This window comes from Cervus canadensis, chromosome 25 (assembly GCF_019320065.1).
Source record: "Cervus canadensis isolate Bull #8, Minnesota chromosome 25, ASM1932006v1, whole genome shotgun sequence".
Classification (NCBI taxonomy): domain Eukaryota; kingdom Metazoa; phylum Chordata; class Mammalia; order Artiodactyla; family Cervidae; genus Cervus; species Cervus canadensis.
The window spans coordinates 23663007-23680862 of NC_057410.1; the positions used below are offsets into that span (position 1 = coordinate 23663007).

The 17856-nt window shown below is 50.9% G+C and overlaps 1 protein-coding gene across 1 annotated transcript in view; it reads right to left on the reverse strand.

Annotated features, from left to right (window-relative positions):
- Positions 1-17856, reverse strand: part of VDR (vitamin D receptor) — a 56179-nt gene that overhangs the window by 28784 nt on the left and 9539 nt on the right. Inside the window, exons 2-3 of the mRNA XM_043446489.1 lie at positions 5694-5775; positions 2315-2462 (exon numbers count right to left, since the gene is read on the reverse strand). Coding sequence (XP_043302424.1) covers positions 2315-2460 — 146 coding nt within the window. The 5' untranslated portion in view covers positions 2461-2462; positions 5694-5775. The remainder of the gene's footprint in view (positions 1-2314; positions 2463-5693; positions 5776-17856) is intronic.

Sequence of the window (17856 nt, forward strand, 5' to 3'; positions counted from 1 at the left end):
GACTTGCTGAAATGACCACAACTCACTTCTAGAGCGATTTTGTTTGATTTAGAAGTCAATCAAACACTAAATGGTCGAACGGGCTTATACCCTAGGGGTTAGAATATAGTCAGTGGCTCAACCCTAAGGTAATGCTTTTTCCTTGAGAATTGCTCTTGCAGGACTGAGAGAGCTTCTGGAGAGCAAGGACTTGTGCTATCTTTGTGTTCTCAAGGATGCGGTACCCAACACAGAGAAGGACCTCCTTCTGACAGAGGCCTTCCTACCCAGGATGAGGATTCTGCAGACAGATACAACTGACAATGGAATTCTCAAACAGCTATTTGAAACAGACTAAAGTGGAAGATTATCAAATAGTATATGGATGAAGCAAAGGAGGAGAAGTATGTGGAGTGGAGAGAGGAGGAGAAATTATGTACAGACAGTCTATTCTTGTTATTTGTGGTAGTTACATTCATAAAGCCACCATGAATGGTGAATCAGCAAATATTGAATCATCACTCCCAGGAGAATTTGGATTAGGTTCCTGTGAGCCTCTGGTCACAATGTTTTCATTAATCCATCAGTAAATAACTTTGTTTCCTGTGTGTCATATGTTTAAATGCACCTCATTTAATACATCTTGTTGACTCATTAACATTGAACTCACAGACAACAGCTCTATAGCCCATGTCTAAACAGAGCTTGTCTAATACGTCTTTTCTCTGTAAGGCACCTTGCAGCTTTCGCATGCTTAGGAGCACCTGATAGAATTTCAGCACCATGCTTGGGTGCCATCTTACACAGTGAAATCACTATCAAACAGTACAAAGATGCAAAAAGGATGGTACTAAATAGACCAAGAACAGGACACTTGTTCACAGTGTAAGAATTGAAACAGAAGGCAGGATGTCTGGTTCAGCCTTGGCTGGGAACGTGTGCAATGCGAGATGGAATTTTTCTCCACTCCACACGTGTCCAGAAACACCAGTGCTGCAAGTATTGATCTGGGGATGACAAGTAAAGTTTACCAGGTGGTCAAATTTGCAGATATGGACTCCACAAACAATGAGGATCAACTGTGTGTATTTATAAAACAGAATTCAAGCCAAACAACAACAGAGATGTTGGCTCTTCAGAAAGTGCAGCCTGGGCTGTCATCAAGGCAGAGGCAGTAAAGTTATAAGGTAAGACGGAGGACAGGGAAGCAAGATAAAAGCAGCTTGCTGACCATAACGCCAGACCTTGCGGAGGGAGTAGTGGCCATCAGTCAGCTCAGACTCTAAGGGGCCTCAGAACGGAGGCTCACGGCAATCAAACTCCAGGCCTGCCAGCTTCCGCCTCAGAGGGCAGGTGAGTCAGGAGCCTGTATTTATAGAGCCCAGGGGTTGCTGAGCGGTGGGGGGACCACGACACAAGTCCTGAGGCCTCTGATTCACGCTGCCCTCAGTGCCAGTTCAGAGAAATGGGTTCCTTGTTCTGGACTTGATTCACTCTTTCCTCTCTTTGATGGAAAACCCTGCCATTAGCTTTACTCACCCCCAGCAAGACTATTATATAGAAGTTCATTTTTGGCCGCCTTCTTCCAGGTGGCATTCTCTTTCTCTCTCCAAAATATGCAAAATGCTAATTTCTCCTGGTTTTGAATCCCACCCTGCGAGTCCTCACTTCTCTCTTCTCCCTCCCTGGCTCTGGATGGGAATAGCCTTTGTCCAGCTTTTCCAGGACTTTCCCATACAATTTGCACTGGTAATGCTGGGTCTGCATGAAAAGAGAAGAGGCTGCTGGCAGAGAAACTAGCCCTGACCGAACCGGAATGCCCATGCTTTCCTGCACACTCTGAGGTTGGCTTTCCAACTTTGATGAGCAAGTCATGGTGCACAGATCAAATATGGAGGTCCAACCAGGGATGTCGTTTCCCTTGCTCCAGGGAACAGTTTGTTTGGATGGTGGTCAGAAAGAAGAGGACAGAGGTGGGTGCTCTGAGGACAAGTTCTTGGGGCTCCTGGAGGCCATGCGCATCTCTTGGACTAGGAAACTCTGATCGGCAATGGTAGGTGGTTCACTCTGGAAGGACATGGGTGGGTGAAGGGGGCTGTGTGCCAAGGGGTGATGGAAGGATGGGGGCTCACATGCCACCCTGGAAGCAGTTGGGCCAGAGGACAAGCTGGAGCAGAGGGCAGAGGAGGAAGAACCAGACCCTGTTGCCCTGGGGGGCTGTGAGAACCAGGAGTGTTCCTGGGCCTGGCTAGGAAGGAGACACAGAACACGCAGGGTCCCTTTGCGGGAAACCCTGTTCCTCACCCCCTACTCCTCGCCCTTGCAGGGGACTCACCTGAAGAAGCCTTTGCAGCCTTCACAGGTCATAGCGTTGAAATGGAAGCCGGTGGCGCGGTCCCCGCACACCCCGCAGATCCGGGGCACGTTCCGGTCAAAGTCCCCGGGGTCAGGTAAGGACGTGCTGGCCGCAGTCGCCTCCATGGCTGCAAGAACAGCAGGCGGGGATGAGGCTGCTGGCAGCACTTCTGCCGGGAGCTCAGCAAAGCCAAGCCATTCCCCAGGGCCCAGGCCTCAGTGGGACCCTGGGTGCCCTCGATTCCTGGCTCTGGGTACCACCAGCTCACCCTCCTGAGGCTGCCGGCCACGAGCAGAAGCGGGTCTCCCCAGACAGGCTGGAGCGCGTCTGCAGGGGGCGCTGTGGCGATGCTCATGGCCGTGGCCTGGCGTCAAAGCGCGGAGGACCAGAGGCCGTGTCTGGTGCCTATGGGCAGGGCTTCTTTGAGTGAGGGGTCCCGCCTCTCTATGTCCCACTGTCCTCATCTGAAGAATGCGTTTTACTTCACTGGGTGTGAGGAAGGTTCTTATGAATGATACACACACCACTGGCCTCAGCTGCACCTCAGCAGTGGACCTGCTGCAGGTCAGAGGGCTCTTCGCCCAGGGTCCCCTCCAAAAGGGAAGGGGGGCCTCCAACAGCCTTGTACACAGAGGGACACCTTCTGCCCCTCTATCCTTGAGGGCGAGGGGAAGAGGGCAGATTACCTGCCCACAGCAGACCCTGTCACGCCCGCTCCAAGCAGCCCCGCGGCTCAGGGCGGACAGCCTGGTGTCCTTGCTGTCCTGGTAGCAAGGTCATCAAAGCCTTCTCCCTCCCCTCTCTCCCTTCAATGTAAATTCAACACATTGTTCTGAACGTCCTTCTGAGTAATGTGAGTCGTATACCAGGAACTAATTTTGTTTTCAGACACTGCTTTTATAAATAGGCATTATCATCTACAGATGGATTTCACACTTGAAGAAGGAGGGAAAAGAGACAGAGGGGACAAAATATAATAGCTCTGGGAGCGCCTTCTCAGGAAGCAGCTGACAAGCCTTCCCTCAGGCAGGCCGGGACCTCGACTTCACCTGCTGCCTGCAGTCCTGCCGGCTGCTAGCTCAGGGCTATGTCTGGGGTCCCTCCTGCCTGGTGAGACGGTTTCAGATTGGGCTGCCTCCCAGTTTTATCTGAGTCCTCACAAGGGTCACCACAGGTTTAAGTGCCTTGGCCTCAGGGCAGGAGGGTCCCTCCGGAGAGAAGGAAACCAAGTGAGAAAGTCAGTGGTGAGCGGCCAAGCACCCTATCCCCTCCCACACCACAGTGCCATGTCCTCCCACTGAAGTGAGAAAGGTAGCTTCCGGGGGCCACTGGGGGCTCCGAGCTTCTTTCCAATGACGAGGCCCTTGACCTGAGCCAAGGTATGTCAAAGACCAGTAGGGTTTTATTTCAGTCCATCTTCAACTCACTCCAATGAGGCAAGTACTATTATCGTTATTAATGTTGTTAGGCTTGCAGCATCCCAGTTCCCTGACCGAGGATCGAACCTGTGCCCCCTGCAGGAGAAGCATGGAGTTCCAACCACCTGACCTCTAGGGAAGTCCCAAGGCAAGTACTACTATTATTACTTGTTACAGACGAGGCCCAGAGAAGCCCAAACATTGAGGTTCTCTAGCAACTACAGTTACCAAAGGCACTAAACAAAGACTTAATATTGCAAAAAAATAATCCACAAAGAGTTTTAAGCTAAAGGAAGGAGATGGGACCGATAAGGACAGGTACTGCCAGTCCTGAAGGGGTAGAGGGGCCCTGATCACAGACAGACCTAGCAGATCCTCCAACTTTCTCTTTCAGCTTTTCTTTTCCTGGGAACTTTAATAACAGTGACCCTGTTGCCCAGCCCAATCTTAGCAAAGTTGATACTTGTTAAGCTATAATGTTTTTATATACACACATGCACAGAGACAGAGAGAGAAACACTTAAAAAAAAAAAAGAACAAAGGAATGATTAACAGAAACTTCTGATGGAGTGAGATTGGGGAGGACTTGCAGAGGCATTACATACTAGCCATATTCAATTTCTTTGAGTGGTAGGTATTATGGTGTGTATGTATGTGTGTGTGTGTGTGTGTTTAGTCACTAAGTCTTGCCTAACTCTTTGCAACTCCACAGACTGTAGCCCACCAGGCTCCCTGTTGGTGGGATTTCCCAGGCGAGAAAACTGGAGTGCGTTGCCATTTTCTTCTCCAGGGGATTTTCCAGACCCAGGAATTAAACCCATGCTTCCCACATTGGCAGGTAGATTCTTTATCACTGAGCCACTTGGAAAGCCCCATTACTACTACTACTAAAATACTATTATCTGTTTTATATGCTCATCTGTATATATAAAACATTGCCTAATTGTTAAAACAAAAATAAAAGAGAGGGCGCCCTTAGTTTGTCAGCCTTGTCCCCACAACCCTTAGGAAGTCTATGCTGACTCCAGGCTTCTGGAGCATGACATACACATCCACAGAGTGGGCAGGGACCCCAGGGGCCCCAGGAAGAGAAACTGTCTAGGATGCCTGTGGCTTAACCCTAGGTCAGCTGAGATGTTGCAACTCCCCGTTATGGTGATGTTGCTACAGACTCTGTGTCATTCAGTGGCCAAACATCTGGTGGAGTTGGTGGAAAAAAGAGAAATTAAATGTGGGGGTGGAGGGAAATCGGTCAAATCAGTCTTAACAAGTATTCAGCATCATCTGGGCTCACGGAAGATGTGATGACGCATGAGAGTTGGTAGAATGCAACAACACAGAACTGCAACTGTGCCTTCCTGTAACAGGGTGATGTCAGGAAGGTTGCTGGCCCCTGGAGTGGGGCCCCAGGCACTGGGTTAGGCCCAACCGAAGGCTGGACCCAGCAGCCGGAGGCCCACAGTGAGCAGGACAATTTCAGGTGAACTAAGAGACAACTCAGCCCTGCCTAGGGTTACATGCTGCTACCAAGAAGCCAGGACCCAGGACCAGAGTCCAGAAGTGGAGAAGAGGTCCAGGCATCTATGGCCTGAGAGCTGGGAGTGCTAGGAATGAAGGGCAGAGACTGTGGAGGGCAGGAGAGACAAAGGAGATGGGAGTTGGGCTGGAAATACTGCCATGCTGATGACCCCCTGGGGTCCTGGCCTGGGTGTCTGCAAGCCCCTCCCCACCCCAACCTGGGCCCAGCTCTGGGTCTCAGCTTCGGGCTGCTGTGGACTCTGCTGACACGGGATGCACCGACCCACATCTGCCAAAGGCAGGGAGTATCTCTTCCTCCCTCTGACCACCGCCTTCCTATTTGCCCCCATCCAACATCCCTGCCCGCCTCACCCCTCAAAAACAAAAAGCCCAGAGGTTGTGGCCGAGGGGGAAACACCCACCTGTAGAAGCAGGGGGACAGGGAAGTCAGGCCTGGGGGCGCACTTCTGTGAGGGTTGGTAGATGCTTCCAGCCAAAAGGACTCTGAAATGAAAAAGGGAAATAAATGCTTATGTACAGCCCTGCATTGATCTCACCACTGGAGCTCTAGAGAGCCCATCAGAGAGGATGTGAGCCTCTTTCCAGGGACTTTGGTCCTCAGAACGGGGACTGAAAACTGGACAGAGGTGATCTGTTGGGGGCAGGCATGCCACATCATCACTGGCAGGGCTGAAGGGGCAGGAGCCCAGCCGGCAGCCAGGATCCACCCTCTCTTGAGGGAGGGCGTGAGCAGCGTCCAGCGGAAGGGCAGATGAGGCAGCCTCCTTGCTGCAGAGGGTGTTGGGAGCTCGAATGCTCCTGCAGCCCCCACCCCAGGTTTTAGGGATGCTCGGAGGAGCAGGGCCAGAGGGTGGCCTGGCATGCTCTAGAGGGTGGGAAGGAGACCAGCGCCCGGGCACTGGGGACAGTGCAGTCAGGCCTGGCCTCTTGGGATGGCTTCAAAGACAGGTGTCTGGGATGTACGGTCTGTGGAGAGCGGGTGTAGGTGGAGCAGGTGCTGCAGGGGTTAAATACAGCAACGCACGGCTTTCAAACAGGATGTTTCCTGCCACTTTTAGCTCTTTCCCAGACATGCTCAACACCCCCGGCCTTGGCGAACGCTGAAGGTAGGCTAACTCTGGTGTCCAGACTCTGGGTCTTAGTGGTGTGATGGGTCACCAAGCTGGGTCTGGTCGAATTTCACCCTTCCCACTTTCACCCACACCCAGCACTACTTGTCTACCCAGACACACACACACACACACACACACACACACACTCTTCCTTCCTTCGCTGACACCAATGGGAAGTAGCTTGGGAGATAATAGATACACAGGTGTCTGACCCTGAGCCCTGGAAAGGCCTTTAAGGCAAACCCCCCACCATGGGGAAGGTTCAGGCCCTTAGCTTTTGTTTCTCTGCCTCTTAGTGGTCTGACTAGGCAGGGGTGGGGAGAGCCCAAGGCGTATCCAGACCTGGGCTCAGTCCTAGGACTGCCAGCCCCCTGACCCACATGCCCCCAAGGAACATGCGAGGAGAGTGTCAGGGGACCCTACTGAGATAATGTGGACATGGCTGACCCCCTCCCAAGGACTGTGGGTGGAGGAGGGATACCTGCAGGGCACAGACAGTTGCCACTGCCCCCAGGCTCTCCTCTGCTCCCTCCGCTGGTACTGCCCAAGGCCCCCAGCCAACCAGGCTCTTTGGGATCCTAACCCACGGCCTTGGCAATCTCCCAGACTCCTGGGTTGCTCCGCAAGAAGTCTGAGGTGAGGGCCAACTGGGTATAGAAAGGACCACTGCCCTCAGCCCCTAAGACACTCAGAAGTCAGATCTGAGATCCAAGTAGCTCACCATCCCTGAACTTACAGAAAAAGTGGACGCATATCTACCATATGCCAGACTGCTAAGCTTCCCACCTAGGATCTCATGTAACCTCCGAACAGTCCTGCAAGATGCAGAACAGTTCCATTTTACAGATGGCAAAACCAAACTCCAGGTAGGGCACTTTGAGACTTGCCCAGGGTCCCACGGCCAGACCAGCAGTGAAGCCAGGGACCAGAGAAGGATGGGCTGCCTGCAATGGCCGATAAAGGGCGGCCGTCTTCTCCTCTCCACTCTTCCAGCCCAGTGATAACCACTGGCAGGGGCGCTAGTAATCACTCCCACCCTGCTCAAGATTCCTCCTGTGTACTCAGTCATTTAATCCTCACAACAACCTCTAGGTATGGAGAAACTGAGGCACAGAGAAGATGATTATCTTTGGAGCCCAGATTTGAACCGAGGCACCTGAGCCCTGCATCTCCACTCTGCCACCTTTCCTAAGGGACATAGCTCAGTGGATTCCTCCCCCTAAGCCCTGGACTCCCCTCACCTCCACAAAGTCAGGGAGGAACAGACAGGACCATCCCCAGGTCACCACGGAAGAATGTCATGGCTCTTTTCCTCCCAAGGCTCCCAAATCAGCCAGGATCTCTCTTCATCCTGGCAACTCCTCTTATCCAGGAAAACCCCGATCAAAAGGTGGAGCTCTCCTTCCCAGGCAACTTTGCACTACTGGGTGGTCCTTATAGGAAAGATGGTCCTGTAGGTCCAAGTTCACGGAAAGTGGGGCAAAGACACAGGGTGAAAAAAGGACAAGTGGAAAAAAACAACTTAATACTACCCTCTTTGCCACATCATACAACCCCACCCCCAATTCATGTTCTGAGTATGAGAACATCCCACTACCTTTGCTGGGACTGTCCCCAAAGCCACCCCCTCCTGCCCCTGCCTTAAAATACCCATGCCCCTAGCACTGAGCCTCAGAGAAGCAGAGGGGGTGTGGTTCGGCTGTGCAGAATTCCCCTGGCTTCCACTCCTCCAGGCTCGGCATCCCACATCAAAACCCCTGCCGGAGTCTGACCCCAGGTCTGACCCTGCCTTAGCAAGAAATGAGGAGATAACATGTTTCCTTCCAGTCATTGAAGCCACAACCACCGCCTCTCCCACACGTCTGCCTGGCAGCTCACATAGCAGGCACCCCATCTTCCAGCGGCTTCTGCTGAATGGACACCCCCAGGCAGAGTTTCGCTTAGGACAGTCTTCTGGGGTTGGGGCGGCAGAGTCATCTGGAGCAGAGCCCTCATAAGACAAAGATCAAATTGCCGCTGGGCTGGGTTTAACTCTGCTGCAGTCACTGGACCTCCTCAGACTCCTGAGGGCGGCAAAGCTGTGACTCTGGGGGGAACAAGCAGTGGACAGAGGTCTGATCTCTAAGGTCTGTTCCAGGTCTGAAAGTGTGCAACTCCCAGGCCGAATTCCCACCATAATGAGGCTTTAAGATCAGTCAGGAATGAAATTCCCTCACTGAGTTCTCTCCCTGACCCTCCCAGGAACAGGTGAGGCCCCTTCACCCTCAGATGCTAAGGCCCCGGAAGAACAGGAGGGATGTGGCCCCTTGCAAGGGTCCTGTGAGGGCTGGGAGCCCAGCAGCAGGCTCCCTGCTTAGCTGCGCTGGGAATGGACTGATCAGAATGGGCTTTCTAACTGTGGACATTAGCTCAAAGCTCCCTCTCCTTCTAGAAAGAAATGGAAAGCTATGTGATTTCCCAGCAGAGGGGGAGAAAATTCCTCCTCTTCCTAAAATTGGCACACATGGAGTCAACCACACATTGGGCTGTCTCTGGAGGGGATGAGCCTCTGCACACGCCAGCCACAATTGCACATGGGCTTATGCGTGCACGCCCTTTTCTTGTTTTCATTTCATCATCCTTGCAACTCTGCCCATAGAGTGCTGAACACCGTACGACCTACCCAATTTTTTACTTGCCGTCTCTTTATTCTAGTATAACTTAGGCTCAGCTTAGTCTCATGGCCAGTTGTGGTCATGCCCTTTCTTCCTTCTCTCCCATCCCCAACATATACCCACATTGTTTTTCCAGAACAGTCTCAGCATTGCCTTCTGGAACAAGCTCAGAGGGAACAGAGTGGACATGAGAGCAAGGGGAGAGGAAGGTGCACTGCAGAGTTAGAACTCAGCGTAACTCCTTCTTCCCCAACCGTCTCCTCAGTTCCTGCACACACACACACACACACACACACACACACACACACACACTTTAAATATGGCGAGAGCGTTTGGAGATTATTTTCTGCAGACTACAATGTCCAAAGTAAAACCCAAAGGGTACCAGTCATCTCAGAATATCTCAAGATTGAAAGAAAACTGAACATCACCTAGTCCAACCATTTTAAATCCCTTCTATAATATTCCAGCCTGTATTTAAATATCTTTTCTGTTGGAGAACTATCTCCCAGGCCAACCCATTCTCTTGGGATGGCTCTATGCTTAGAACGTTTTTCATTACGCACAGATGAAAGAGCCCCAATAATTTTCAACTACTGGTCCTAGACCGGCTCTTCATAGCCATCTATGATGAATCTATCAGGCCATTCCCACACGGTCTGTTGAGGAGGGGTCGACAGGGCCACCATATGACGCCACCACACACAGTTGAAAAAGTAACCCATTCCTCACCTGATGGAAAATTGTCATGAAAAAATAGAAAAACTCTGCAAAGTTTATGATGCAAGTGAGGTTTCAGGGGGAGAAGCAGAGGAAGCTAGCCTGGCTACATTTCATTTTGATTTAGACTTCATACACATCCCAGGTATGGTCATGATTCCCACCAGGGCCGTGAATAAGGCGGTCGATGCAGACAGTGTCTGCCTCCTTGGCCTTCACCTGGAAAGAAGCTTCCAGCCCAAGAAAAGGGCCTATGGAAGAGTGTGAGTAGCTATATAACCTTTCCAAACTTTCTTGCCACCTCCGTCTCAGGCTTAGCTGTTTCCAGGGGAGGCTGACGCTGAGCACTGCGGCTCTAGGAACAAGGTTGAGGTGGATCAAACTGTTTAATGGCTGGCTGAAGCATGGTAGATCAAGTGGCTGATGACCCAGCGGTTTCAGGAATAATTTTTCTTCTGAAAGTGCTTCTTAATTAACTTTTTGGGGACTACACCTCACTCTGGACTGACTGACTCCTACAGGGTCAAGGGGTAGCGGGTCACTCCACAGAAACCATGCCACAGACACCCACTCTACTGGCCATTCATCAAGACTGTTTCTCGGCAGACTGTTCTGTCATTCTTGGGAGAACTGGCAGCTTCTTGGAGCTGAGCAGAACCCAGAGGCAGGAATCCATGAGGCTCTAGGCAGTAGAACAGGAGATTCATAGTTTACTTAGATATGTTTCCACTTCTTATCAACAACAATTATTCCTGCAAGCTGCTTTTTTTCCCAGTGGAAACTCAGCCCTCAGCTTTGTCAACAAGATCTCTGGGCTGATTATTGCTCTCCAGGTAACTACCGGAAAGTGTGGGCAGTGACGGTGACTAGTGAAGCATGGGAACCAGCCCGTGCGTAGCTGCAGCTCAATCTCTCTGGTTTCCTAGCAGAAGAAAACTGAGACCACCACAGGGGAAGCGAGTGGTCTTCCTCGCTTTTCTTCTGGGATCAGTGCGATCTAGGCATCACTCAGCCTCTTTCTGCACTGCAGGAAAGGTAGTACCCAAGCCCCAGGTCCTGCCAGCTCCAAGCAAGATATTCCAGATCCTTGGTGTCACAGCCCTTGCTCAGCTCCACAACCACTCGGCCAGCCTGATACCTTGGCTACCTGACTACTGTCCCGCTTCCCCCAGAGCCCCTCCCCGTGTCCTCATCTATGAACAGAGACTTGAGGGCTCCCAGGTCTCAGCCGGTCATGGGGACCAAGTTCTCCACGCAGCACTCAGCATGATGCCCAGCACACCAGAGTTTTATATGTTTGCTCTCATTATTACAGCAGTTACTGTTAGTACAGTCACGAAGAATTCAGGACCCAGAGAGGTCAGGAAGTCTGCTGTCGATCCCCAAAGCCCCACCCCAAACAAACATTGCCCAGAAAGGCACATTTCTTAACTGGGAAAAAACTGACCACCCCACCCATTGGCTGTGGCTCCCAAAAATCTGGCTGCTAGGGATGGGGAGAATGGGTTGCTCTCTTCTCTCCCCGACAAGCAGAGAAGCTGAGCTACACATCTGGACTTTTCCTCCACAGAGAAGATGACACTGTGGCTACCAAAGTGCCACCAATTACTAATCACTTCTGCTCATCGCCGGCCCTTTTCCTCTCTCACCCCAAGTCTCTCTCCTACCTCCTCTGTCGTCCAGGGCTCATCAAGCATCTGTTCTGTCCACGGTGGGACACTGGCTCAGCATACCATGGCACCTCCTGTGTGTTCTCAGGGCAGTGGCATTTTCTCCCCTCACTCCTGCCCCTCTGCAGGCAGCAGAAGGCTGCAGAGGCCAGTGGCTCTGTCATGGCCCCACACCTAGGCACTGGGCTGGTTCTGATTCAGTGGGCCTGGACTCCTGACTGCCCCCTGCTCTTGGCAGCCCTGGAAAGCCAACCACTGATCCCAGGATAGATTCTGAGGCCTGTGTCAGAAATCCACGAGGTCCCTCAGGTTCTCTGAGATGGGCAGGGCTGGATAACTCTCTCTGAGCCCCATGCTGAGTCCCATGTTTGTGTGTGTTAGTTGCTCAGTTATGTCTGCCTCTTTGCAACCCCATGGACTGTAGCCTGCCAGGTTCCTCTGTCCACGGAATTCTCCAGGCAAGTATACTGGAGTGGGTAGCCATTCCCTTCTTCAGGGGATCTTTCCCATCCAGGGATCAAACCCGAGTCTCCCGCATTAGCAGGCGGATTCTTTACCGTCTGAGCCACCAGGGAAGCCTCATTTACCAAAAGACATCCTGTCTGTCTTCAGCATTATTCGCGAGGAGGTGAGCAGTCCTCCTATGTTCCTGAGGCTTCCCAGGAAGAGGCCAAGCTGGGAGGTTCCTGTTTACTTTCAAGGGCAGACCTAGTCACCCCCAGCTTGCTCCTCAGTTCTCATGTAGAATGATGTCCTCCAGAGAGCTTTTCCAGAGTTTCATTCTGGTCAGAATTTCAGCCATCCTGCTGTGTAGACTTCTTCTTGGGGACCCTACTGGAGGACCAGGGAGGCCCCAGCAATTCTTCTTGGCTTCACACTGTGGTGGCCACTGGTTCTGGTCTCTGATGCCTTATCTCTGATGGTGACCCTTGCCTGGTTTTAAGCACTGGCTACACGGCAAGCTCTACACAAGGAGTCAGGGACACCATGGTGAGCAGCACAGAGACCCAACCTCGTGAAGCTTACTGTCTACAGGGAGAAAATGACAGGAATCTTCAACTCAGATCTGGGCTGCAATGCAGGTAAGCACAGGTGTGACGGGACCAGGTGGGGGGGGTGCACCTGGCCTGGTCTTGGAGAGGCAGAGAAGCTCTTTAGAGGATGTCACTTCTCTGCCTCCCAACGGAGACAGGAAGGACCGTAGTTCTAACATGATCATGGTGAGAGGATAGAGAGAGGTCAGGCAGGTGATACCAAATGAGCAAAGTCTCTGAGGCAAAACGGAAAGAGCATGCTGGAGGCAGAGAAACTAGTTCTATATGGCTGGCTGGCTGGGTGGGGGGCACCAGGAAGACAGAAACCAACCAACTACACTCATTTCAGTCGGAAGTAAATTCCATTCTCTCCACTACTGAGTACTTCTTCTAGTAAACCCGCTGACTCTTGAATACCAGGAATTTTAAATTGTTGCAGTGGTATTTTGCAACCGAAGGCTTTCAGACTCCATTCAGATTCCCATTCCAACCTGAATTGACCTTGAGTTTTGTGAAGGAAGTAAAAACGGGCTTCCTACTCTATGGTTCATGGAGAATGGACCCCTGGGTCAGCTGGGCAGCGGGCCTCCCTGCACTGGCGCTTTGCCCTGGGAAGAAGACCATCAGTAATTGTGTGGGAGAAGAAAGGTAGAGGGGAGAATTCTGGAAAATCCAGTCCAGCTAAATAAGAAAATGTGAGAGAAAGGCGAAAGAGAGAAGAAAAGGTTCAACAAGGGCAGACGGAAGCTGTAAACAGCTCAGCGGCATATGACCAGCCAATCCTTATTTAATGCATCAATCTGTCCAGGGCAGCCAGGTACGGTTGCCAGGCACAGGGAGACCTGACTTATCTCACATCCGACCAGTCCCCAGACCTGTGTCCACCAGCCAGCTTGGTCCATGCCTGCCTCCCAGTCCACAGGTCACTTCCTTGTTCCCAGGAATCCCTCTAAGGGCATCAGCCACACACACACATGATGGTCACACACAACTTGCACCATGGACATGTGCAGGAAGTCCCCTGCCCCTGCTGGCCCATACCCCAAGTCCAGAAGTCCACGCTCACTGCTGATAGCCCTTAGAGCTATCACTGAAGATAACCCTCTTGCTTCACTGTTTCAGGCCAAACCACTGGAGGATTCTTCCCTGGGGCCACAAAGTGCTAGGAAATAGCAGCCTTTGTCCTAACCCTTGAACTCTCTCCAAACTAAAACTCCCCCAACCCTACCCCTTGGCCCTCTTCCTCTTCCTTGTTTTCCTTTGGTACCTGGGGCAAAGATGGAGCTGATTTGCGGCACAGAGTGCCATTCAGTGCTGCCCAGATAACCACGATGGTGTGATCACTCACCTAGAGGCAGACATCCTGGTATGCGAAGTCAAGGGGGCTTCGGGAAGCATCACTATGAACAAAGCTAGTGGAGGTGATGGAATTCCAGTTGAGCTATTTCAAATCCTAAAAGATGATGCTGTGAAAGTGCTGCACTCAAAATGGCAGCAAATTTGGAAAATTCAGCAGTGGCCACAGGACTGGAAAAGGTCAGTTTTCATTCCAATCCCAAAGAAAGGCAATGCCAAAGAATGCTCAAACTACCGCACAGTTGCACTCATCTCACACTAGCAAAGTATTACTACTAGCTTCAAAGTATTACTCAAAAGTCTCCAAGTCAGGCTTCAATAGTACATGAACCATGAACTTCCAGATGCTCAAGCTGGATTTAGAAAAGGCAGAGGAACCAGAGGTCAAATTACCAACATCCGTTGGATCATTGAAAAAGCAGGAGAGTTCCGGAAAAACATCTACTTCTGCTTTATTAACTATGCTAAAGCCTTTGACTGTGTGGATCACAACAAACTGGAGAATTCTTAAAGAGATAGGAATACCAGACCACCTGACTTGCCCCCTGAGAAATCTGTATGCAGGTCAAGAAGCAACAGTTGGAACTGGACATGGAACAACAGACTGGTTCCAAATAGGAAAAGGAGTACGTCAAGGCTGTATATCGTCACCCTGCTTATGTAACTTATATGCAGAGTACATCATGAGAAATGCTGGACTGGATGAAGGGCAAGCTGGAATCAAGATTGCCGGAAGGAATATCAATAACCTCAGATATGCAGATGACACCACCCTTATGGCAGAAAGTGAAGAGGAACTAAAAAGCCTCTTGATGAAAGTGAAAGAGGACAGTGAAAAAGTTGGCTTAAAACTCAACATTCAGAAAACTAAGATCATGGCATCTGGTCCCATCACTTCATGGCAAATAGATGGGGAAACAGTGGAAACAGTGACAGACTTTATTTTGGGGGGCTCCAAAATCACTGCAGATGGTGACTGCAGGCATGAAATTAAAAGACGCTTAGTCCTTGGAAGAAAAGTTATGACCAACCTAGACAGCATATTAAAAAGCAGAGATATTAGTATGATGACAAAGGTCCATCTAGTCAAAACTATAGTTTTTCCAGTAGTCATGTATGGTTGTGACAGTTGGACTATAAAGAAAGCTGAGCACAGAAGAATTGACGCTTTTGAACTGTGGTGTTGGAAAAGACTCTTGAGAGTCCCTTGGACTGCAAGGAGATCCAACCAGTCCATCCTAAAGGAAATCAGTCCTGAATATTCATTGGAAGGACTGATGCTGAAGCTGAAACTCCAATACTTTGGTCACCTGATGTGAAAAGCTGACTCATTGGAAAAGACCCTGATGCTGGGAAAGATTGAGGCAGGAGGAGAAGGGGACGACAGAGAATGAGATGGCTGGATAGCATCACCGACTCAATGGACATGGGTTTGGGTGGACTCTGGGAGCTGGTGATGGACAGGGAGGCCTGGCGTGCTGCGGTTCATGGGGTCGCAAAGAGTCCGACATGACTGAGTGACTGAACTGAACTGAACTGTGCCATTCAGTGCTGCCTCAGGGCATGGGAGGAGCTGAGCCCAGGTCTCCAATGCAAAAACCTCTTTCCCTCCTTGGCAGTCAGCCGTCTGCAGCCCCCCAGCTGCCCACGTGGACCTCCATCATGTAACAGAGTTTCCACTACCTTCACTCAACACAGCTTCAGGCAGAGGCAAACATCCCTGGACCTGCTCAGGGCCTACACTTGGTGAAAGGAGCCATGAGTGAAACAGCATCCAGCTGGCTGGGCAGGCTGCACACTCTTGGCCACTAGTCAGGCCGCCCAATGGGCAGCGTCTTAGGGAAGAGGACCAGTGCTTGTGCTCATCATGGCCCCTTGGGGGAGAGGTGGCACCCCTCCAACCACTGCTTCCCCTTTACTCCCCAACCCCTCACTTTTCCCAGAACTCCTCCTAGCCTGAAAAACAATTCTGCAGCCAGGCTCATCAGGAGCCTAGAATTGAAGTTTAACAGAGACAAAAATAATTCTCTTGAGTGAGCTATTTTCTGCCCAGCTTGGGGAACAATGGCTCAAGGTGACAGGCAGTGGGGGGAGGCTTGGAGAGGAGGCTGGCCTCGGGCCATCCATTGGTTTAGGGCCTTCCCCATGCCCATGCCATGGAGCTGGAGTTTCAGGGAGGTGGAGACCTTAGTCAGGGGCTCTGAACTTACTGGCTGTCCCACCTACCACAATCCCCCAACCTGTGGATACCAGGTGAGAAGTGAGAGCGGCAAGTAAGGGAAGCCTGGGGGAGCCAGGGGCTCCTGCACTCCGGGTTTCAGGCCTCCATGGCTACTGCTCTCTTATGGAATGGAAGGAAAAAAAAATCACAAACTGCTACTCTATCAAGCCTCAAAAAGGGGGTTCTATATCCATTTGCCTATCTTACAGGAGTGCTGTATCAGCTGAGATTCAAACATATGTTACAAAAGCCTTTATATTCCATACCAATGTTGGTTATTAGTTTACAATTCTTCTCCCAGGTATTTAAGAGGGGGAGGAGGCCTACAATTCAGGGGCACAGTGGAAGGCTGTAAAAACATTCTGAAGTGTAACGTGGAGAGTGAGCTCTTCTCCGTGAGGTCACAAGAGAGCAAGCAGCGTGACATCCTCACAGCCCGGGAGAGCCCGCAGTGCTGGTAGGGTTTCAGACCAGGCTTGATAAGCATCAGTCATTGACTGCCAAGCCCAACCCCAAGATGCCACTTTTTTTTTTTTTTTTGGCCTCAAGATCTTTTCTTTGACCATTAAGAAAAGGAAACTTTTGTTTTTTCTCTACACTGAACTTTCCTTCTAACATCAATAGGAAAATATCTGACTGTGAAGACAGTAAGGGAGGAAGGAGGGGAAAAGGAAGGAGAGAGGGAGAAAGATAAGGAGGAAAGGGGAGGATTCATTCCAGGCCTATCAGATGGAAAGATTTCATTATTACTCTCCAGAAAGAAGCACTCTGCTTTGTGAAGTATTTTCATGCAATGGGACTGTACCCATGGAGAGAGATCACTCATGGCATTAGTAATGAATTCTGTGCATACTAGGGCTTTCCTAGTCCCCCTCCAGGTAACAGTCATCTGTTAAAAGAAACTACCAGAGGATACACAGGAAACTAAACCTGACTATGAATGATTTCGGTTTGTCACCCCCCTCCCCATCGCCACCAGTGAGTATACATTTTTAAGTCACTTGTCAATGTTTAAAAAAATAGATTTCACTTTTGAAAAAAATCTGGGTGTCCAGCTTCCTATTTAAAAAAAAAAAAAAGGGACATTTTGGCCACACTGTTCTGCAATTCCAGGCAACCTGCTGGCCTGAAGTGGGGTTGCCTGTCTAGACCAGGCTTGTGCCCTCCACTCCATCCCACCAGGGTTTGCACTCGCTCTTACCCACCTGGCCCTGGTTCTGGAACCAGCCCCCAGCGACAGCTGAGCTGTCAGGGAGACAGTTGAGCAAAGAGGTTCTGGGAGGCAACCTGTGCGTTAGTCTCTCAGCTGTGTCCAACTCTTTGCAACCCTATGGACTGTAGCCCACCAAGTTCCTCTGTCCATGGAGTTCTCCAGACAAGAATACTGGAGAGGGTAGCCAATGCCTTCTCCAGGGGATCTTCCAGACCCAGGGGTCAAACCCCCGGTCTCCTGCATTGCAGGCAGATTCTTTACCATCTGAGCCACGCGGGAAGCCCAGGCCGCCTGCCTGGGCACAAACCCTGCCTTCCCTCCTTGCCAGCGGTGTGACCAGAGCCAGTGACCTGGGCTCTCTAAGCTTCTGTTCCCTCACCTATCCAGTGAGAAGAATAACAATGCCTACCTCATTTGTCTGTGAGGATGAAATGAGACGATGCGTGAAAAGTGCTCAGCACAGCGCCTGGTCCCTGGCTCCTTCTCAGTAAGTGTTAGTGTTTGTTATTATGCAAACTATTCAATACATGGGAGGATTCATCTCATGTTTTAGTCACATGAAGCAACAGTCCTTCAACTGTCCT